Below are 24,193 nucleotides of genomic sequence, written 5' to 3'. Positions count from 1 at the left end.
GGGTGTTGTTTGTGGGGGATTCGCCGATAGTAATGCCATTGAATGTCAAGGGGAGATGGTTGGATTCTGTCTTGTTGGAGATGGTCATTGCCTGGCACTTGCGTGATGTGAATGTTACTTGCCACTTATCAGCCGAAGCTTGAATATTGTACAGGTCTTGCTGAGAATGGGCACAGAGTGCTTCGGTATTGGAGGAGTCGTGAATGGTGCTGAACATGGTGCAATCATCAGCGCACCTCCCTACTTCTGACCTTATGATGGAGAGAAGCTGAAGCAGCTGAATATGGCTGGGCTTAGGTCATCACTTTCTGCAGTGATGTCCTGGGACTGAGATGATTGATCCCCCAACAACCACAACCATTTTTTTTTGTGTTAGGTATGACTCCAACCAGTGGAGAGTTTTCCTCCTTATTCCCATTGACTCCAGTTTTGCTAGGGCTTTTTGATGCCATATTTGGTCAAATGCTGCCTTGATGTCAAGGGCAGTCACTCTCACCTCACCTCTTGAGTTTAGCTCTTTTATCCATGTTTGGAGCAAGGTTGTCATGAGGTCAAGAGCTGAGTGGTCCTGGTGGAACCCAAACTGAGTGTCGATGGTAGGTTATTGCTGAGTAATTGTCACTTGCTAGCACTGCTTGGGTGGATGTATAAAGTCTTATGGCACAATTTCAAAGAATAGTAGAGGACATATCCACAAAAGCTTGGCCAATATTTATCCCTAAATCAACATCATAAAAAAAACAGATTTTCTGGTCATTAGCACGGTGCTGTTTGTGAGAGTTTGCTGAGCAGAAATTGGCTGCTGTATTACCTACATTAGAATGGTGACTATACTTCAAAAAGTACTTGATTGGCTGTAAAGAGCTTTGAGATGTCTGGTGGTTGTAAAAGAAAGACACTGCAAAATGCAAGTCTTTCTTCCTTCTCCCTGTTTTTCTCCATGGGTTAAGTTTCCAAAACATTTTAGTTGCTTTTTTGATGTATATAAATTCTTTGGAGACAAATACTGTATGAAAAGTAAAATTAAATCATATTTAAATGGCTAGGATGCTGGCTGCTGTTTCAGCTAAGCCTGTGGAAAGGTAGTGGGAAGGGGACAATGGGGTGGCTGGCAACAGCCCACAGTTTCAAGCATTCTGCTCCTCCTAGCTCTACATTCAGTAAAGTAAAAAATCTTATAGCTTACCCTTTCAATGGCAGCCTCCAATTGTACCTCTAAGAATCATTGGTTTGGCTATCGTGCTCTTGAGAAAACAGACTGCAGCATGCAAAGAAGATATTCAAAGTAAATCTTAATTTAATTTTCCATTGACAATCGGCCCTGATTTCTATAAATGTGCCTAACATCAGCTCTTTGAATGACCTCAGAGCTCTTTCTAATGTAGTGTGTGGTACATTTATATTGGATTATCGAGGATACATGCAACAGAAACAGGCCATTCAGCCCAACCAATCCATGCCGGTGTTTATGCTCCACTTGAGCCTCCTCTCATCTTTCCTCATCTAAATATGCCATCATAATCGTCTATTCCCTTCTCCCTCATGTGCATGTCTAACTTCTCCTTACATGCATCTATACTATTCGCTTCAATTGCTCCCTGCAGCAACAAGTTCCACATTCTCACCACCCTTGGGTAAAGAAATTTCTTCTGAATTCCCTGTTGGATTTTTTGATAACTATCTTATATTGATGGCCTCTAGTTATGCTCTTCCCCATGAGAGGAAACATTTTCTCTGTAGATATTCTGTCAAGAACCTTCATAATTTTGAAGACCTCTACTAGGACACCCCTGAGCCTTCGTTTTCCAAGAACGAAGAGATCAGCCAGTCAATCCTTTCCTGCTATGTATACCCACACATTTCTGGTATCTTCCTTGTAAATATTCTCTGTACCTTCTCCAGTGCCTCTTTATTCTTTTTATAATATGGCGACCAGAACTGCACACAGGACTCTAAGTGTGGTCTAACCAAAGTTAGATACAGGTTTAGCATAACTTATCTACTTTTCAATTCTATTCCTCCAGAATAAAGCTTTTGGCTCGGTTTGCTTTTTTTTATGGCCTTGCTAACCTACGGCACAACTTTTAGTGATTAATATATTTGTACTCTGAGATCCATCTGTTCCTCTACCCCGCCTGGACTTGCACCTTCCAAGTAATAAGTGACCTCCCTATTCTTCCTAGTAAAATGTACTACCTCACATTTATCTGTGCTAAACTTCATTTGCCAAGTATTTACCCATTCTGCAAGGTTATTAATGCCCTCTTGAAATTTGTAACAATCCCCCTTAGTATTGACCATGCCCCCAATTTGGTGTCATTTGTAAATTTAGAAATTGTGTTTTTGATGCCCAAGTCCATATCGTTCATGCAAAATGTGAGCAGCATTGGTCCCAGTACTGATCCCTGTGAAACACCACATCACACCTTCTGACACTCTAAATAACTACCCTTTATTCTCACTCTCTGCTTTCTATCTTGAAGCCAGCAAGCAATCCATTTTGCTAGTTGACCCCTGACTCCACATTCTCTGATCTTATCTATTAGTCTGTTATGGGGCACTTTATCAAAGGTCTTTTGAAAATCCAGATAAATTACATCTTCTGCATCACCATTGCCAACTCCCTATGTTACCTTCTCAAATAATTCAGTGAAGTTAGTCAAGCAAAATTTTCCCTTTTGAAATCCAAGGGCAATGTTTTGCCCTTGTCGGGCGGGCTCGGTGTGGGTGGGTGGGGCAGTCAGGAATCTGGCCGCCGACCGCGATCGGGGCCGGACCGCAATTTCACGCTGGCAGGCCAATTAAGGCCCGCCCAGTGTGTAACGCATGCTGCAGCACTCAGCGCTGCCTGTGCGGTGGGGGGGAGGAGGGCGAGCGGGGAACTTTGCGCATGCGTGCTGGAAAATCTCCCTGAGGCACAGAGCTGCCTCAGGGAGATAAAGAGTCTGAAAAGCAAAAATAAAGAATTTTTAAATGTTAAAAACATGTTCCCTCATGTGACTCTGTCATATGAACAGGGACGTGTTACGAATGAGATGTAAAATTTTTTATTATATTTTTATTTGCTGTTGGAAACCTCATTCCATCCATGGATGAGGTTTCCTAAAAAATGCAATGGCCGCTTGGCCTTTTCACCTGCTGGCCAACTGTAAGGTTGGATGGGCAGCGAAAAATTTAAGTTAATACTTTAATGGCCTCATCGAGCGTCATTTCACGCTTGAGCGGGTCGGGCGCACGCCTGCCTGACGAGGCAAAAATTCTGCCCCAAGCTGACTTGTCATTATTATATTTTTCTTGCCAGATGTTCATCTATTCTCTTGTTTAGTAAGGATTTTATTATTTTTCCTACCACTGATGTTAAGCTGATTTGTCTATTATTCCTTGGACACGTCTGTCCTCCTCCTTAAATTTTTAAAAAATTCACTAACGGGATGTGGGCGTTGCTGGCTAGGCCAGCATCCCTAATTGCACTTGAGAAGGTGGCAGTGAGCTCCCTTCTTGAACCCCTGCAGTTCCTGTGGTGTAGGTACACTCTCAGTGCTGTTAAGGAGGGAGTGCCAGGATTTTGACCCAGCAACAGTGAAGGAATGCAATATATTTCCAAGTCAAGATAGTGAGTGGCTTGGTGGTGTTCCCCCGTATCTGTTGCCCTTGTCCCCCTAGATGGTAGCAGTCGTGGGTTTGCAAAGTGCTGCCAAAGGAGCCTTGGTGAGTTACTGCAGTGCATCTTGTAGATGGCACACACTGCTGCCACTGTTCGTCGGTGGTGGAGGGTGTGAATATTTGTGGAAGGGGTGCCAATTAAACAGGCTGCTTTGTCCTGGATGGTGTCAAGCTCCTTGAATGTTGTTGTAGCTGCACTCATCCAGGCAAGTGGAGAGTATGCCATCACACTCCTGACTTGTACCTTGTAGATGCTGGACAGGCTTTGGGAGAGGAGTCAGGAGATGAGCTACTCGTTGCAGGATTCCTAGCTTCTAACCTGCTCTTGTAGCCACAGCATTTATATGGCTAGTCCAGTTCAGTTTCTAGTCAATGGTAAGGCCCCAGGATGTTGATAGAAGGGGATCCAGCGATGGTAATGCCATTGAATGTCAAGGGATGATGGTTAGACTGTCATTTATTGGAGATGGTCATTGCCTAGCACTTGTGTGGTGCGAATGTTCTTGCCATTTGTCAGCCCAAGCCTGGATATTGTCCAGTCTTGCTGCATTTGGACATGGACTGCTTCAACATCTGAGGAGTCATGAATGGTGCTGAACATTTTGTAATCATCAGTGAACATCCCCACTTCTGACCTTATGAAGGAAGGAAGGTGGACTGATGAAGCAGCTGAAGATGGGTGGGACTAGAACACTACCCTGAGAAATTACATTAGCTTTCTGGTAGTCCTCTGGCACTACACCTTATTCTAATGAATTATTAACTATGAGTAATAATGCCTCTGCTTTCTCTTCCCTAGATTCTTGTAAAATATGTGGATGCAATCCATCTGGACCAGGGGTTTTATCCTCTAAGTTTGTTTAGTTTATTCAATACATTCTCTTTTTTGTTATAAATACACTTATCTCATTACTCATCTCATCATTCAATAGTATGTCTACCTGTTCTATCTACCTTGTAAATACCGAAACGAGATAATTATTTAATATTTCTGTCATCGCTCTATTTTTGCCTGTGGTATTATCCTGTCTGTCCCTTAGTGGTCCTACTTGCATCACAGCCTTCCTTCTTCATTAATGATGTACCAGTAAAATATTTTACTATTTAGTTTTATGTTCTTTGATCATTTAATTTTGTGGCTCCTCTTTGCCTTCCTCATTGTTTTTTTTTACTTCTAATTTCTTGGTATCATGCACTCCTCTGCTGCCCATGTAGTTAATGCATGCCTCTTTCCTAACTCTCAAATATTCCCAACTGTCTTTATTCATCCATGGAGTCCCACTTCTCGTGCTTAGTTTGTTCTTTCCTTTTTGCAGAATATATTTTCCCTGAACTCTGTGAACACCATTTTAGATGTTTCCCATTGCTCTAGAGTGTGGTGGATTGTGTGTGTGTCCCCTGCCATTCTGGTCCTCTTGGTGTAAAATTTGACCAATTTACATTGAGTTTATGAATCTTAAGTCATAGATGTAAATTAGAAACCATTGTGCTCCCAACACCAAACACCAAGATACTCAGATACTCTATTCAGTATTTCCTGCTCCATCCCCATCCATCCCTATTTACCCTTAATCCCAACAGCTTCTAATTTAATTAATAGTCCTTTGTGTATAAATTTGCCAAAATACTTTTGGAAATCTATGTTCACCATGTTGTAGGGAATTCCACATTTGTCTGCAGTTTCTTTAAAAAAAATCAGGAACGTTTATTAGGCAAGATGTGTACTTTCTGAATCTGATACAGTTAATAGATTATTTTTGTACAGATAATCTGCTATTTTATTATTTGGTCACTCTGTTATATCAAACCGCTACAAAGTCTACGAAAAGGAATGAAACTGGATGGATCACTCAGCATCGACCTAGGCACCAGAAATGACAATTTTTGGCAAACCTAGTCTTATCTGTTGTATGATGTTGTATGTGTCTGCATGCCATTGTAATGTAAAGGTGCTCTTCAGAGCACGGGTTAATGTGAGGCTGGAGAGCAGCACTGCCCATGGTATGATGTATAAACTGAGAAAGCACTCTAGAGGCAGCCTACCTCCATGGCAACAGCAGCCTGCAGACATTAACTGGGATCTGTACATAGTTAAAGATTAATAATAAATGCTTTGTGTTTAAACATACCAGTCTCAAGATCTCGTCATGGAGATATCAAACAAACCCATAACACAACATGGTGATCAGTGGTGGTACACAACATGGTGATCAGCGGTGATTTGAAAGGTGGCATTTTAAATGGTGGCATTTGTACACAGAACAATATCCCAAGATATGAAAAGCCTGACTAGAGAGGTGTGCCTAAGAAGAAAATTTGAAGGAACAGTTGAAGGAGCTTCGCTACAGACTTAGAAGCTGAAGAATCCACCAGAGTGAGTGGAAGTCCATTGCAAGACCTCTGAGTGATGCAGAGTAAAAATAAAGAAAACCTGGTCAGATCACAAAGACAAGTGAGCAAAAACACAAAAATTTATAAGACACTGAGTGATGCAGTGTGAAGAATTCTGGTCAGTTCACAAGATAGTGAGCAAAAGTATAAAAATTGCAAGACCATGAGTGACACAGAGTCAAAAAACCTGATCAGTTCACAAGACAGCAAACAATACAAAGACAAGGCTGTATTTACATTATAGAATAGGTGGTGGTCCCAGGGGCTCAGCAGAATGCAGAAGCTGGAGGACAGCTGCAAGTTAAAAACAAACCTGCAAATAAAAAGGCAGGCAGAACAGAAAAAAGAAACCTGCAAAGTTTAAGAAAGAAGAATTGCCCTGAAATTGGTTTTGCAGCCCAGAGGAACCAGTTGCCGCAGTTTTAAAGGCTTTAAAAAAAGGAAATGTCCCTCGTTTAACGTGAGGTGGGGAATAGCACTGCCCTTGGTATGATATATAGAGTCACATGGTAATAGACTGAGAGAACTCTCTAGAAGCAGCCTACCTGCATGGCAGCAGTAACATACATGACATTAACTATGGACAGATTTTAGTTAAAGATTAACAATAAATGGTTCTTGTTTAAACACACAAGTCTCAAGATCTCATCATTGAGACATTAAACGAACCCATAGCACAACACTGTCAACCCTGCAAAATCATCCTTACTAACATCTGGGGGCTTGTGCTAAAATTGGGAGAGCTGGCCCGCAGAGTAGTCAAGCAACAGCCTGACATAGTCATACACACAGGATCATACCATCATAGTTTACAGACGATTCCCCAAACACCACCATCACCATCCCTGGCTATGTCCTGTCCCCCGACAAGACAGACCCACTAGAGCTGGCGGCACACTGGCATAGAGTCAGGAGGGGGTAGCCCTGGGAATCCTAAACATTGATTCCTGACCCCATGAAGTCTCATGCATCAGGTCAAACATTGGCAAGGAAGCCTTGTGTTGTTACCACATACCGCCCCAACGTCAACTGATGAATCAGTACTCCTCCATGTTGAACACCATTTGGAAGAAGCATTGAGAGGGTCAAGGGCTCAGAATGTATTTTGGGTAGGGGAATTTCAATGTCCATTACAAGAGTCCCTCGGTAGCACGACTACTGACTGAGCATGCCGAGTCCAAGAGGGCATAGCTGCTAGACTGAATCCGCAGCAGGTGGTGAGGAAAGCATCAAGAGGGAAAAGCCTACTTGACCTCGTCCTCACCAATCTACCAGTCACAGATGTATCTCTTCATGACAGTATTGGTAGGAGTGACCACAGCACAGTCCTTCTGGAGACCAAGTCCTGCCTTCAATTGAGAATACCCTTCATCGTGTTGTGTGGCACTACCACCGTGCTACTTGGGGTAGATTTTGAACAGATCTAGCAACTCAAAACTGGACACCCATGAGGCGTTGTGGGCCATCAGTTGCAGCAGAATTGTATACAATCACGATCTGTGACTTCATGGCCCAGCATACACCACTCTGCCATTACCATCAAGCCGAGTATCAGCCCTGGCTCAATGAAGAGTGCAGGAGGGCATGCCAGGAGCAGTACAAGGCATACCTAAAAATGAGGTGTCAACACGGTTAAGCTACAACACAGGACAACTTGCATGCCATACAGTGAAAGCAGCAAGCAATAGAGCTCTAAGCAATCCCACAACCAACGGATCATATCTAAGCTCTGCAGTCCTGCCACATCCAGTCGTGAATGATGGTGGATGATTAAACAGCTAACTGGAGGAGGAGGCTTCACAGATATCCCAATCCTCAATGATGGAGGAACCCAACACATCAGTGCAAAAGACAAGGCTGAAGCATTTGCAGCAATCTTCAGCCAAAAGTACCGAGTGGATGATCCATCTCGGTCTCCTCCTGAGGTCCCAGCATCACAGGTGCCAGTCTTCAGCCAATTCGATTCACTCCGTGAGATCAAGAAATGGCTGAAGGCACTGGATAAGGGCCCTGCAAAGGCTATGGGCCCTGATAACATTCCATTATAGTACTGAAGACTTGTGCTCCAGAACTAGCTGTGTCTCTAGCCAAGCTGTTCCAGTACAACTACAACACTGGCATCTATCCAGCAATGTGGAAAATTGCCCAAGTATGTCCTGTCCACAAAAAGCAGGACAAATCCAACCTGGTCAATTACCGCTCCATCAGTCTACTTTCGATCATCAGCAAAGTGCTGGAAGGGGTTGTTGATAGAGCTATCAAGTGGCACTTACTCAGCAATAGCTTGCTCACTGACACTCCATTTGGGTCCTGCCAGGGCCAGTAAGCTCCTGACTTCATTACAGCAATGGCTCAAACATATACAAAAGAGCTGAACTCAAGAGGTGAGGTGAGAGTGACTGCCCTTGGTCTTAAGGCAGCATTTGATGGAGTCCAGTATCAAGGAGCCCGAGCAAAACCAGAGTCAATGGGAATCAGGGAAAAAATCCACTGGTTGGAGTCAGGGAAGATGGTTGTAGTTGTTGGAGGTCAATCATCTCAATCCCAGGACATCACTGCAGGAGTTCCTCAGGGTGGTGTCCTAGGCCCAACCATCACCAGCTGCTTCATCAGTGACCTTCCCACCATTCCAAGGTCAGAAGTGGGGATGTTTGCTTTTGGTTACACAATGTTCATCACCATTCATGGCTGTCCTTTATGCAGCAAGACCTGGACAACATTCAGGCTTGAGCTGATACGTGGCAAGTAACATAAGTGCCAGGCAATGACCATCTCCAACAAGAGAGAATCCAACCATTTCTACATGACATTCAATGGCATTACCATCGGTGAATCCCCCACTATCAACATCCTGTGGGCGGCCATTGACCAGAAACTGAACTGGACTAGCCATTTAAATGCTGTGGCCACACGAGCAGGTCAGAGGCGGGGAATTCTGCAGTGAGTAACTCACCTGACTCCCCAAAGCCTATCCACCATCTACAAGGCACAAGTCAAGAGCACGATAGAAAACTCCTCACTTGCCTGGATGAATGAAGCTCCAACAACACTCAAGCTCGACACCATGCAGGATAAAGCAGCCCATTTGATTGGCACCCCGTGCACCACCTTCAACATCCACTCCCTCCAGCACCGACGCACAGTGGCAGCAGTGTATACTATCTACAAGATGCACTGCAGCAACTCACCATGGCTCCTTCAGCAGCACCTTCTAAACCCGCGACCTCTGTCACCTAGAAGGACAAGGCAGCAGATGCATGGGAACACCACCACCTGCAAGTTCCCTGCGAAGCAACATGCCATCCTGACTTGGAACTATATCACCATTCTTGTACTGTTGCTGGGTCAAAATCCTGGAACTCCCTCCCTAACAGCAACTATGGGTGTACCTAAGCCACATAGACTGCAGCAGTTCAAGAAGGCAGCTCACCACCACCTCCTCAAGGGCAATTAGGGATGGGTAATAAATGCTGGCCTAGTGTTGCCCACATCCCACGACCAAATAAAAAAATAGTAAAATTAATGGGTTTAAGGTTTCCTGTGCCACCTTTTTAATCGTTTTTTTTTTAAATAAGCACCATATTAACGTATGTCCAATCAACTGGTAACTCCATAGTGTCCATTGTTTCCCTCGTCAAGATAATCAATTTCTATAAAATCTCCTATTCTAGATTAGATAATTAGGTACCAGGGCTTCATTAGTTTTAAGCTCTTTTAGTCTGCTCAAGACTCCCTTCTCATTTGTATCAGAATCTTTAATGCTGATTAGGTTACCTCTGCTTGTCGAGGCCAGTTGTTCTTATCTTCTTTTGTGAATACTTGGAGGTAATCTTTCAAAATACTACCTTGCGTTACACAAAAAAACTGTCTGGACTCTACCAACTGCACAGCCCTGAGATATCTGCACTCATTTAATTCTGTCCTCTTGAAAATAGCTGATTTTAACCACTCCTCCATTGGTGGCTTTCCTTTGGCTGCTTAGGCCATAATCTCTGGAATTCTCTCCCTTCATGCATGGCTCTACTTCTCCAGCTTGTTTTCCTTCTTTGAGACACTCCTTAAAACCTACTTCTTTGACCAAGCTTTTGGTCATCTGACGTAATGGGATGTAACCTCCGAGCTCTGGGGCAATGTATCTGGCCGGTACCTCAAAGATGCGCTGGGCATTCCCCATCCGTCTCCACCCCACGGCTCCCCACCAGCCGGGAAGTTCCCAGGTTATGATTGCACAGGAATTGCCCTGGAAGTGCAGACTTCTGATGGGTAGTTGCCTTCTGCTGAGAACCATCCGAAAATGTGATTTGAATTGCAAACTTCAGATGGTTCCGACTGTGTAACATCGCGAGTTACCCAGAAAAAGAAGAATTAAAACCACTTGTAGCTTCTGGGTAACTATTGTGCAGACGAACACCGGCCCCCTACGGGACTCCCTGCCCCACAGGACTCTTTCCCAAACCCCACAAAGGAAACTTTTCACCCCCGTGGACTCGCCAACCTCCCCTCACCCCCAACTACCCTCTCCCCATGGGACTCCCCACCCCCATTGGACTCTTCCCCACCCTGCACTGGGACTCCCTACCCCAAGGCCTGGCTGAACATGTGCTACCCACATGCCTGACTCCCATGTCACCCCCACACCGCTCGTCCTCCCAAGGCCCAACTTCTAACCACTCCCCCCACCCTGGCCAACCCGCAGCCAGGCCCAACTTCCAACCGCCCCCCCACCCACTGCTAGGTCAGACTGCCGACCTCTCTCCCCTCACCCACCACCCGGCCAGGTCCTCTCTCCCTCAGACCTTCTGCTGAGAACCATCTGAAAATATGACCACCATCACCCCCCACTCCAAATCCTATCTACTTACCTTATGCACTTACCCTCTCCCTGGCTTATTAAAGACCTTTAATCCTGGCTGGACCTTTAAACTTACCTGGTTTACGGCAGCTAGTGCCATAAAATGGGGCATGGCTTTCTTACCTGTGACTGAGCTGCTCTCGCCAGTAGGCACCGAGAGTGAGCTGCACTACAAAGATCTCAATGGCCTGAATTGGAATTGGCAATCCAACTCAATTGCCACTCCATCTGAAGTTACAGCTCAATATCTCCTTATGCGGGTCAGTGTCATATTTTGTTTTATAGTTTTTCTGTGAAGTGCCCTGGGATGTTTTATTACGTTAATGATGCTGTATAAATATAAGTTGTTGTGTCCAACCGTTGTTGGCCACTTGGCCCCTCGAGCCTGCTCCGCCATTTAATAAGATCATGGCTGATCTAATTTTAACTTCAACTCCATATTCCTGCCTACCCCTGATAACCTTTCACCCCCTTGCTTATCAAGAATCTATCTGCTTCTGTCTTAAAGATATTCAAAGATCCTGCCTTAATAGCTCATTTGCATCCTTTATGTTCCTCACCTCATTTCTGAATAGTCTTTATACTTTACTTTTGCCTCTTATGGACTGTAATGAAGCTAGATTGTTTCTCTAGTGTTGTATTCCTAATGAAACTGCAAGCAGTTATATGCTGATATTGAAGAGACTGCAAAACTCATGATTTATACAAAATGAAATTACTTTTCTCCTTTACATTAGACCAGCAGACCAATCATGGGACAGCCAGTGCACGTACTGTTAGAAACCAAAATATATCTCATATTGCATTTGGTTCAAAAGTGCTTGGACCACCTCCAACCAGTGGTAGAAAAATTGGGACAACAGGATCTAAAGATGTAAGTAGCTGTTAAATGATGTTTGGTTATAGAATCTCAATACTTCAAATGGTATTTCAAATATGACATTGATGTTCTAAGGGTATTGCCATTCTTGAAGATACATTTACTTTGTGGTCATATGGTATGGAACATAAATTGTAAAGAATAAAGGCTACATTTTGGGAAAAAATGTTCTACAAAGAAATAAATGCAGCTTAGATTGGTAGACATGGATGCAGGGTGAGCAAGGCTGGGAACTGAATATGCAAGGGAACTCGATATTTAGGACGGACAGGCAAAAGGAAAAGGAGGTGGCATGGCATTGTTAGTTAAGGATGAAATCAGTGCAATAGTGAGAGAGGATATTGGCTCAGAAACTCTAGATGTAGAATCAGTCTGGGTGGAACTAAGAAGCAACAAAGGGTGGAAAACAGTAGTGGGAGTTGTCTACATGCCCCCAAACAGTAGTGGTAAGGTAGGGCATTAAACAGGAAATTAGAGATGAATGTAACAAGGGGGCCACAGCAATCATGGATGATTTTAATCTACATGTAGACTGGACAAACCAAATTAGCAATAATACTGTGGCGAATGAATTCCTGAAGTGTGTATGAGATTTTTTTTTAGACCAGTATGTCAAGAAACCGACTGGGGAACAGGCTATCCTAGATTGTGCAATGAGAAGAGTTTAATTAAAAATCTTGTTGTGCAGGGTCCTTTAGGGAACAGTGACCATAACATGATAGAATTCTTCTTTAGGATGGAAAGTGAAGTAGCCCGATCTGAAACTAGGGTCCTAAATCTTGACAAAGGAAACTACAAAGGTATGAGGCATGAATTCGCTAAGATAAATTGGAGAACTTCACTAAAAGGCATGACAGTTGATAGACAATAATATTTAAGGAACGAATGTATGCGTTGCAACAGTTATACATTCCTTTCTGGCGCAAAAACACAACAGGAAAAGCCACCCAACAATGGCTAGCAAAATAAATTAAGGATAGTATTAGATCCAAAGAGGAGTCATATAAAGCTGCTAGAAAAAGTGAGGATTGGGAGTAGTTTAGAATTCAGCGAAGGAGGACCAAGAGATTGATTAAGAGGGGGAAAATAGAGCATGAGGGTAAACTTGCAAGGAACTTAAAAGCTTCTATAAATATGTAAAAAGAAAAAGACTAGTGAAGACAAATGTAGGTCCCTTACAGTCTGGAATGAGAGAATTTATAATAGAAAACAAGGAAATGGCAGAGCAATTAAACAACTACTTTAATTCTGACTTCACAAAAGAAGACAAAAATAACTTCCCAGAAATACTGGGGAACCAAGAATTTAGTAAGAAGGAGGAATTGAAAGAAATCAGCATTACTAAAACAATAGTGCTGGAGAAATTAATGAAACTGAAAGCTGATAAATTCCCAGGGCCCGTAATCTACATCCCAGTGTAATAAAGGAGGTGGCCATGGAAATAGTGGATGCGTTGTTTGTCATCTTCCAAAATTCTGTAGATTCTGGAACAGTCCTGGCAGATTGGAGGGTGGCAAATGTAACCCCACTATTTAAAAAAGGAGGGAGGGAGAAAACAGCAAATTACAGACCGATTAGCCTAATATCAGTAGTAGGGAAAATGCAAGAGTCTATTATAAAGGATGTGATAATAGGACACTTAGAAAATTCAACGGGATTAGACAAACTCAGCATGGATTTATGAAAGGGAAGTCATGTTTGACAAACTTACTGGAGTTCTTTGAGGACGTAACTAACAGAATAGATAAGAGAGAACCAGGGGATGTGGTGTATTTAGATTTACAGAAAGCTTTTGATAAAGTCCCACATAAGAGTGTGTAAAATTAGGGCACATGGGATTGGGAGTAATATATTGGCATGGATTGAGAATTGGTTAGCAGACAGGAAAAAGATAGTAGGAATAAATGGGTCTTTGTGGAGTGGCAGGTGGTGACAAGTGGGGTACCACAGGGTGTCAGTGCTTGGGCCCCAGCTGTTCACAATATATATCAATGATTTGGATGAGGAAGCTAAATGTAATATTTACAAGTTTGCTGACGACTTAAAACTTGGTGGGAACATGAGCAACAAGGAGGGTGTTAAGAGCTTCAAGGTGATTTAGACAGGTTGAGTGAGTGGGGAAATACATGGCAGATGCAGTATAACATAGATAAGTGTAAAATTACTCACTTTGGTAGGAAAAACAGAAAAGCAGAGTATAGTTAAATGGTGATAGATGGGAAACATTGATGTACAAAGGGACCTGGGTGTCCTTGTACACCAATCACTGAAAGCAAGCATGCAGATCCAGTGCAACAAAGCAAGCAGTTAAGAAGGTAAATGGTATGCTGGCCTTCATTGCGAGAGGACTTGAGTACAGGAGCAAGTATGTCTTACTGCAGCTACATAGGGCCTTGGTGAGACCACACCTGGAATATTGTGTACAATTTTGGTCTCCTTACCTATGAAAGAATATACTTACCATAGAGGGAGTGCAGCGAAAGTTCACCAGACTGATCCCTGGGATGACAGGATTGTCGTATGAGGAGAAATCGGGCCGACTAGGCCTGTATTAACTGGAGTTTAGAAGAATGAGAGGAGATCTCATTGAAACATATAAAATTCTGACAGGGATGGACAGACTGGATGCAGGGATGATATTTCCTCTGGCTGGAGTTCTAGAACAAGGGGTCACAGTCTCAGGATAATGGGGTAGACCATTTAGGACTGAGATGAGGAGAAACTTCTTCACTCAGAGGGTGGTGAACCTATGGAATTCTCTACCACAGAGGGCTATGGAGGCCAAGTCACTGAATATATTTAAGAAGGAAATAGATTTCTGGACTCTAAAGGCGTCAAGGGGAATGCGGAGAGTGCAGGAGTACAGCATTGAGATAGAGGATCAGCCATGATCATATTGAATGGTGGGGCAGGCTCGAAGAGCTGAGCGACCTACTCCTGCTCCTATTTTCTATGTTTCTATGTTATACCATGAATGTCTTCATATAAAAGATTTCAGTATGAAGAACCTTGTTTTGTGCGGATCTATCTGTGTGAGGTAGAAGATTCATCTGAGTCACTGGTCATGCATTGAAGTCCTACTCCAGGGCCTTGAATATGTGTTCTTGGTGATAACATCAGGGTTGCACTGTAAGAATGTTGCTCAGTCAAAGGTGCCAGTTTTCCAATGAGGTATTAAATTGTACGTTATCTTGGTGTGAGTGTAAGCAATTCCAAGAAACCTTTCAAAAAAGAGCAGTACTATTCCTCTCATGCCCCAACGAAGTTTGTTGTTCTCTCATTCAATATTTCTAAACGGATTATCTGGTAATTTATCTTATTTCTGTTTGTGGGATCTTGCTGTGCACACATTGGTTGCTGCACTTGCTAACTTTACATTTCAAAAACATTTAATTGACTCTGAAACACTTCGGGAAGTCCTAAGGACGTAATAGGTCAAATTTGTTCCTTCTCCTGATTGACCATCTTTGTTACAAAAGACACCAAACTCTATCTGTTATGACATTCACCCCATTGTCCAGCCATATTTTATTAACATTTTTGGCCCAGAAACCTGTAGAGCCACTCTTCCTGCATTAAGAGGTGCTGAAGGCACCAATGAGGCGTGTAGTCTGCTTGCATTCATTCCTTGCCGGATATGTGCTACATGTAATTTTGATGGAACACACTGTAAATTCCCAGAACACTTGCCTGAAGTGGAAGTTAGGCCACCAATCTGCATGGACAATGGAACTAATGTCTAGATCAGGCCCCTTTCTGACATTGGACTGTGTATTCTGCAGTCAGTTTTATAAAGCAAACAGGAGCCAAACCAGCTGCCTTCAAAGGAATTGCAGGAGGTAACGTAAAAATGTTTCAACTTGTCTGAATGTGGAACCAGAAGGAGCAGGAGGGCGCTCCCTGGCTCCACATTAATAACATAAGCTGCTGCCTGGCAGCGCTTGCCTCCTTCCTGATCTCCTTTTCAACAACCTCCCATCACACACCCCTCCCTGACTAATTATAGTAGGTCTGGTGCCAGCATCCCCTTTGCAACTAATGCCTTTTTGATGCATGGTGATGCCAGAGGACCAGTTTCACATTGTTCTCTTGCTCCTAAGTTTTATTGTGGATATTGTGTTTGCAGCTGGCTTCGTACCTGAAGTCAGATATGAACCAATTTCTCGGGCCTTTTGCCTTGTGTGCACTTCCCGTGTATGCAACATTTCTAATTCTTCTATGTCCATTCTTGGGATTGTGGATGTTGCTGATACCCATCTACAGTTACCCTGAATAGCAATTTGATACAATGGAGTGGCTTGCCAAGTCAAACCAAAGGCCTGTTAAGAGACAACTACACTAGTGTGGGATTAGAGTGACATATAGGACAGACTAGGTAAGATTGGCAGATTTCCTTCCCTGAAGAAAAAGTGAGTCATTTGGGTTTTTACAGCAATCTAGCAACTAATGGCCGTTTTTATTGATGCTGACTTTTTATTTCTAGACCTTTTTATGCTGAATTAAAATTCTCAAATAGCCATGGTGGAATTTGAGTTCACATTCTCTGGATTATTAATCTTGGCATCAGTTGTCACTTCTTTCAATTTGTTGTGTCAATTCTTTTCTATTATAAATTCCTGTGTCCAAATTTCTAATAAGTTTTGCCCATATAAATTTGTCATATGCAGTCCCACAATCTGACCTATGAACTTTCTAAATTGGATTTTTTTCAGAATCTTTTCTTTCTCTTCAGTTAAGTTTACTTTGTTGTTAACTTTAAACCTTTCTGGATCACAGTTATCAATTTTAACCTTGTATCTTCCTTTCCTCTACGTTTCAACTTCCCTCCATCCAAAGTAAATGTAAATATTGATTGCAATCTGCCAGTTCCCCGCTATTCTAGGACAGTGTTGCCACTCAGAATCTGGGGTATGACCCATCCTAGCTGTTTCAAGTTAATATTACAGTCTTCCTTTCCCCTCCTCCTTGAACAGAGTTTCTTCCCACCCTTGGTCTTGTGGCTCATGATCCTGCATCTTCCCAGGCTGGCTCCTGGTTCATACTCATATGCAGCTCTTCACAGTCCACCTCCCTACACTCATGCTGGGAATTTTTTGCTGGTGGCTTTTTATATTTTTGAGTTGGGGTAATTTTTTATATAGACAGAAAGCAAAAAATTGCAGGTGCTGGGAAACAAACAAGAACAGTAAAGCGTATAGGCAATTCAAAGACTGAATAGACTGGGTGTTTTTATCCAGAAAGATTGAATAGGCCATGACTGTTTTCTCTAGAAAGAGAAGGCTGAGAAATGATCTATTAGTGTCTTTAAAATTATGATGGGGTTTGATAGAACAGACACGGACGTGATGTTTCCATCCTGGGGGAGTCCTATAAGGAAGTCAGTAGAAGTATCTTTATCTGGAGAGTAGTTAGAATGCAAAACTTGCCATAACATGAAGTAGTTGAGACGAGTAGCATAGGTGGATTTAAGAGGAAGCTAGAAAAGTATGTGTGGGATAAATGAATAGAAGCATATGCTGATAGGATGAGATGAAGTACGGTGGAAGGAGACTTGTGCAGAGCATAAATATCAACATATACCAGTTATGTTGAATAGCCTGTTTCCTTGCCATTAAAAACTATGTAATTCATGAAAACTGTTCTGACAAAGGGTTTGCAATCAAAACGCCAATTCTCATCTATTCTTTTCACAGATTTTGCATGATATGCTGAATGTTGCTAACTTTTTGTATATTTGTATGGAAGTAATACTGTCCTTTTGTTTTTGACTGTTATATTCATTCAAGTCTGCAATTTTTAATCTTCAATTTAGTAGCATCAGTTGCCCCGTAAGCGGATTCTACTTTCCTTATGTGCAGGGTTGAGTTGCATTGTCCAATATTGATTTTTATGGTAGTGTAATACTGGTATCATTTATGATTTGAACTGGATATTCATGCCCTATGCACATGCGTTCCACCTATTTCTCCAACCTTGTGTAAGGTAGACCACAACATGCCTGGCAAAACAACGCTGGATGAAAATTCCTAAGCTGATTTATTTCACAGCAAGTGAACATACAGCATAGCAGTGTGTCAACCGCGGTTCATTTGATAACACACTCACCTCTAGAGTGAGAAGGTTATGGTTCAAGTACCACTCCAGGTACAGCCTCAATGTACGCTCAGCTGAGAGCTCAGACAGCTATTAAAATACGAGTACACCTCCTCCCCAGAGGAAACATCATTTGATTGATAGCTCAGACCCTCTGATATCTGCAGACAATTTAACAATAAGATACAAGCAAAATACTGCGGATGCTGGAAACCTGAAACAAAAACAAAAATAGCTGGAAAAACTCAGCAGTCTGACAGCATCTGCAGAGAGGAATACAGTCAACGTTTTGAATCCGTATGACTCTTCATCTGATGAAGAGTCATACAGACTCAAAACATTAACTGTATTCCTCTCCGCAGATGCTGTCAGACCTGCTGAGTTTTTCCAGCTATTTTTGTTTTTGTATCAATTTAACAATGTTTGTTTAAGTGGTTTTAAGGGTTTGTGGTTTTTGTAACTTCAAAGGGCCTGAATGATTGATACTTTTTTTAGCTTACACTTCAGACTTTCTTATCAATCGGAGTTACTTCTCAATGAATGACTTTTATCCATTTCTTTAACACATGCCACTTTATGCTGTAGGGCTCATTGGTTCTACAATGTGTACAATGGTTCAATAGGGATGGAAGTGTCATAGCTTTGTGTAGGCAGCATAAGAGGCCATAGGGGTAGGTGGAAGGGCAGAGGAGTCATGAGGGGGACCTTTGAACTTACCTTTTAAAAGGTCCTCTGATGGGCCATGAACCATGACTCTTTAAAAAACCTGGCCCGACTCCATGAAAATTGTAAGGACTAAGAGATGCCTTTCTCTGCACTGTAGCTGGCCAGGTCAGGAGTCCCAGATGCGCACTTTTGACAGGAACCAGGCCGCACATTTTAAAGGCATTCCCAAAAATTGCATTCGACGGGAATGGGGTTTGGAATCCTGGAATTGGGACCCACCCGCCATTTTAAAGGGCCTCCGAGTCAACCTGACCCAGCGAAAATCTAAGCTATGGCGAGAGTGAAGAACAGAACAAAATTAAAATAAAGATTTCATAAAGAAGGAAAGAAAGGAGGCAGGGAGGGAAAAACAGCTAAGCTTTGAAAGAAAAGCAACTTTATTACCTGTGGACTGGTAGCTTCTCTCTGTGACTCTTTGCCTGGCTTGGTATTGTTATAAGAGTCCCTTTTCTCCCTGGTTATGTTTGACCCAATTTATTTTTGAATATTTTAATCCAAGTATAACACCTTGTTCAATAGATTTAATTAAAATCTGTTTAACAATCTTTTACAGAATACAAAAACAGTAGCAGTAGACCATATGGCCCCTCGAGCCTGCTTAACCATTTGATACAATCATGGCTGATCATCTGCCTCAACTCCACCTTCCTGCCTGTTCCCCATATCTCTTGATTTCCTAAGAGACCAAAAACCTGTTTATCTCAGTCTTAAATATATTCAATGATGGAGCATCCACAACCCTACAGGATAGACAATTACAAAGATTCACAATCCTCTGAGACAAGAACTTTCACTTCATCGCAGCCCAACATGATTGATCCCTTATCCTGAAACTTTACTCCTGTGTTCTAGATTTCCCAGCCTTTAAGTAATAGCTTCTTTTTTAACTGATACAAAATGAAGTTAGAATTTATTTTCATTTCCTTTAATGATTTTAGCTATCAGGTTTGTTGGATAACAAAATGACCAGATCCTCCTATCAACTGCGTTGTAATAAAGAAGACATCTCAGAACGATTGACTGGCAGGTCAGAAAGACAGGCTTCAAGTCGACCAGAACAAGTTAACCAAATAAACCAAGAAAGTATTTGCTTTACAAAGCAAACATCAGAAGCTGTTATTTTGGGTAAGAAGTAAGAAATAGTACAAATTTTTATTAAGCATCACACCATTGAGCCTAGCTGAGAGTGTCCCAGATAGCTACATTAAGAGTGTCCATTATATAAGCTTTTTTTCTGTCAACGTTTGATTTTTTTACCACAGTAATGAAGGTCGAACTCTGCAGTTTGAGTGGGCATAAAATATACCCGGGTCACGGGAAGCAATATGCCAGAATCGATGGGAAGGTTTTCCAGTTTCTGAAATCAAAATGTGAGTCAGCCTTCCTCTCCGTGAGAAACCCTCGACAGATCCACTGGACTGTCTTGTACAGGCGCAAGCACAAAAAAGGGCAGCCTGAAGAGATTCAGAAAAAGCGCTCCCATCATGCAGTGAAGTTTCAACGGGCTATTACTGGTGCCTCTCTTGCTGAGATTATGGCTAAGAGGAATCAGAAGCCTGAGGTGCGCAAGGCTGAACGTGAACAGGTAATCAGGGCTGCCAAGGAGGCTAAGAAGGCCGAAGCTGCAACAAAGAAAGTCAGCGCAGCTACAGCTAAGGCTACTCAGAAATCAGCACTCAAGCAGAAGTTTGCTAAGCCAATGAAGCCTCAGGCTCCATGTGTCGGTTGGAAATGCTAAATATAATTATCAGTTGTTGATGTAAAATAAAAGCTTTTTTTGATTTTCTGCCCCACAAGCTTTTATTTCCTTCTTCACCATTATTCTATGTGATTTCCACGTTTACAGACCTTACCTCTACTGCAACCTAGTTAAACTGAAGATGAATTTGGACAACGGAATTATTGTTCATCGTCCAACTCTTTTCAAACATTATGTCACATCTTTGGCATAATTAAGTTTATTTGCTTTTTTCATTACTTTCGGGCAGAATATTGCGCTCATACAGCGGGCATGCTCCCGAAACGAACAAGCATAAAGTGACGCGCAGTGACGTCGGGCGAGCATTCCCACGTTATTGTGCACTCGCGCGATATTTTAGTCGGTGGGTGTGTGCAGGAGTCGGCAGCGCACCCGTCGACAATTAAGCAGCCTATTAAGACCCTTAATGAGCTAATTGATCAAAATTTTTCACTGCCCGTGCAACCGTTTGGTTGGCAGGCAGGCAAAAAGGCCAAGTGGCCTTTGCATTTTTGGCGAAACCTCATCCACGGGCAGGGTGAGGTTTCGTCTAGTGATTTAAAAAAATAAAAACTTTTTACACTCATCTCTAACATGTCCCTGCTCATGTGACAGTCACATCAGGCACATTTTTTTTCACATTTCAAAATTCTTTATTGTTTATTTGGAAAATCTTCAGCTCCCTGAGGCAGCTCTGTGCCTCAGGGAGCTTTTACTGTGCACGAACATCCACACTCTCCCTCCTCCCCCCAAACACAGGCAGCACTGCAGCAAGCGATTCATACTGACTGGCCTTTAATCAAGGTCAGGGCCTGATTGTGGGCGGCGGTCGGCTTCCCGACTGCTCCCAAGCCCACCCAACGACCGGAAAATCCTGGCCTTGGTTTCCAAAGGCCGCACTGCCTTTGCCCTCACACAACTTCAACTTGTTTGAATTCTGTGCCTTGTGTCCTATGCTGAAAATAGACTCACAGACTCACTATCCAATTCCTTTAATGATAGCCTCTTGCACTTCCCTCATTTTTAAATTACTCCACCCTTAGTGGGTTTGCCTTTAGCTGCCTAGTCCCTAAGCTCTGGAATTCCCTCGCTGAACTTCCCTTTCCTTCTTTAAGGCATTCCTTAAAACCTGCATCTCTAACCAACCAAGCTTTTGGCTATCTGACCTAATATCTCCTTTTATGACACGGTGTCCGATTTCATTTGATAATGTTTCTGTGAATCATCTTGGGGTGTTTTATTCCATTAAAGGCAGTATATAAATGTTGTTACCCCCATTCTTAGTTAAGGTTACTGCCTTGTTGTAGGCACAAAAGAAAATTGACTTCAAAATCTATAATATTGTTTCAAATAGCAATATAAGAAATAGGACCAGGAGTAGACCATATGGTCTGTCAAGCCTGCCTCGCTATTCAATAAGATTATCTCTGATCTTCAGCTTCAGATTCACTTTCCCACCCATTCCCATATACCCTGATTTCCTGGGAGACCAAAAATCTGCCTATTTCAGATGTAAATATATTCAAGGATGGAGCATCGACAACCCCCTAGGGTAGAAAATTCCAAAGATTCACAACTCTTTGAGTGAAGAAATTTCTCTTCATCCCAGTACTAAATGATTGGTTTCCTTATCCTGAGACTATCCCGCTGTGTTCTAGATTCCCAGCGAGGGGAAACAATCTCTCAGTATCTACCCTATCAAGCCCCTTCATAATCTTAATAAAAACAAAAAACTACTGCGGATGCTGGAAATCCAAAACAAAAACAGAATTACCTGGAAAAACTCAGCAGGTCTGGCAGCATCGGCGGAGAAGAAAAGAGTCGACGTTTCAAGTCCTCACGACCCTTCAACAGAACTGAGTATAGTTAGGAGAAGGGTGAAATATAAGCTGGTTTAAGGTGGGCGGGGGGAGAGAGAAGCTGAGGGAGATGGTGGTTGTAGGGCCAAGCAAGCAGTGATAGGAGCAGATAATCAAAAGATGTCACAGACAAAAGGATCAAAGAGGTGTTGAAGGTGGTGATATTATCTAAGAAAATGTGCTAATTAAGAATGGATGGCAGGACACTCAAGGTACAGCTCTAGTGGGGGTGCGGTGGAAAGACTGACAAGGTATTAGTTGTAGATTTTAAAATAATGGAAATAGGTGGGAAAAGAAAAATCTATATAAATTATTGAAAAAAACAAAAGGGAGGGGGAAGAAACGGGGTGGGGATAGGGGGAGGGAGTTTAAGATCTAAAGTTGTTGAATTCAATATTCAGCCCGGAAGGCTGTAAAGTGCCTAGTCGGAAGATGAGGTGCTGTTCCTCCAGTTTGCGTTGGGCTTCACTGGAACAATGCAGCAAGCCAAGGACAGACATGTGGGCAAGAGAGCAGGGTGGAGTGTTAAAATGGCAAGCGACAGGGAGGTTTGGGTCTTTCTTGCGGACAGACCGCAGGTGCTCTGCAAAGCGGTCGCCCAGTTTGCGTTTGGTCTCTCCAATGTAGAGGAGACCGCATTGGGAGCAACGAATGCAGTAGACTAAGTTAGGGGAAATGCAAGTGAAATGCTGCTTCACTTGAAAGGAGTGTTTTCAGCACCTCATCTTCCGACTAGGCACTTTACAGCCTTCCGGGCTAAATATTGAATTCAACAACTTTAGATCTTATACTCCCTCCCCCTATCCCCACCCCGTTTCTTCCCCTTCCCTTTTGTTTTTTTCAATAATTTGTATAGATTTTTCTTTTCCCACCTATTTCCATTATTTTAAAATCTACAACTAATACCTTGTCAGTCTTTCCACCGCACCCCCACTAGAGCTGTACCTTGAGTGTCCTGCCATCCATTCTTAATTAGCACATTTTCTTAGATAATATCACCACCTTCAACACCTCTTTGATCCTTTTGTCTGTGACATCTTTTGATTATCTGCTCCTATCACTGCTTGCTTGTCCCTACAACCACCAACGCCCCCCCCTCAACTTCTCTCTCCCCTTGCCCACCTTAAACCATCTTATATTTCACCCCTCTCCTAACTATACTCAGTTCCGTTGAAGGGTCGTGAGGACTCGAAACGTCGACTCTTTTCTTCTCCACCGATGCTGCCAGACCTGCTGAGTTTTTCCAGGTAATTCTGTTTTCCCTTCATAATCTTGTATGTTTCATTGAGATCACCTCTCATTCTTCCAAACTCCAAAGAGTATATGTTCAATTTGCTCAGCCTTTCTTCATAGGATAACCGTCTCATCCCAGGAACCAATCTAATGAACCTTCTCTGCACCGCCTGCAATGCAAGTACACCCTTCTTTAAATTTGAAGATGAAGGCCTGAAGTTTTGCTCCCAAAGCAGGTAGCACAAGTCGGAAAATTTCCCAGCTTGCCATATCCGCTTTGGGAGAAACTCACACAAATGGCATGATCTTCATACCGGGGGGAGGGAATGGTTGTGGGATAGAGTTGGGCCCACCGCCCCGAACGCAGATCGGAGGCAGTGACAGGGGCTGCCAAGTGCAGAGATGAGCTATTTAGAAGGCCCACCTTGGTTCTTTGGAACTTTGTCCCAGATGTTTTGTTAGAAATTTAGGCCCTGCAGCCCTCACTCCTGAAACCCCATCACCCCCCAATCCAATGCCACCTCCAGGCCCCTGTGCCAACTGAATGCTAAATCATGCCAACCCATGCTCTCCACCCACTCCCATGGCTCCTTATAGCACACATGCCAACTTAATACGAATATACATATTAGGAGCAGGAGTAGGCAATTTGGCCCTTCAAGTCTGCTCTGCCATTCAATAAAATCATGACTGACCTGATTGTGGCCTCAACTCAATTTTCTTCTTACCCCCTATACTCGTTACTCTCTTGTCAATCA

General features: G+C 42.8%; 1 protein-coding gene and 1 pseudogene across 1 annotated transcript in view; both read left to right on the top strand.

Annotated features, from left to right (window-relative positions):
- cfap20dc (CFAP20 domain containing) overlaps positions 1-24,193 on the top strand; it is a 543,645-nt gene that overhangs the window by 264,410 nt on the left and 255,042 nt on the right. Inside the window, exons 8-9 of the mRNA XM_078543624.1 lie at positions 11,644-11,780; positions 19,544-19,730. Of these exons, the coding sequence (XP_078399750.1) occupies positions 11,644-11,780; positions 19,544-19,730 (324 nt within the window). The remainder of the gene's footprint in view (positions 1-11,643; positions 11,781-19,543; positions 19,731-24,193) is intronic.
- On the top strand, positions 19,599-20,343 carry LOC144681417 (large ribosomal subunit protein eL24 pseudogene; annotated as a pseudogene).

Source organism: Cetorhinus maximus, chromosome 6 (assembly GCF_964194155.1).
Source record: "Cetorhinus maximus chromosome 6, sCetMax3.hap1.1, whole genome shotgun sequence".
In the NCBI taxonomy this organism is placed as follows: Eukaryota; Metazoa; Chordata; class Chondrichthyes; order Lamniformes; family Cetorhinidae; genus Cetorhinus; species Cetorhinus maximus.
Note: the sequence above shows the minus strand (reverse complement) of the source record. Positions and strands in the feature narration are given on the sequence as shown.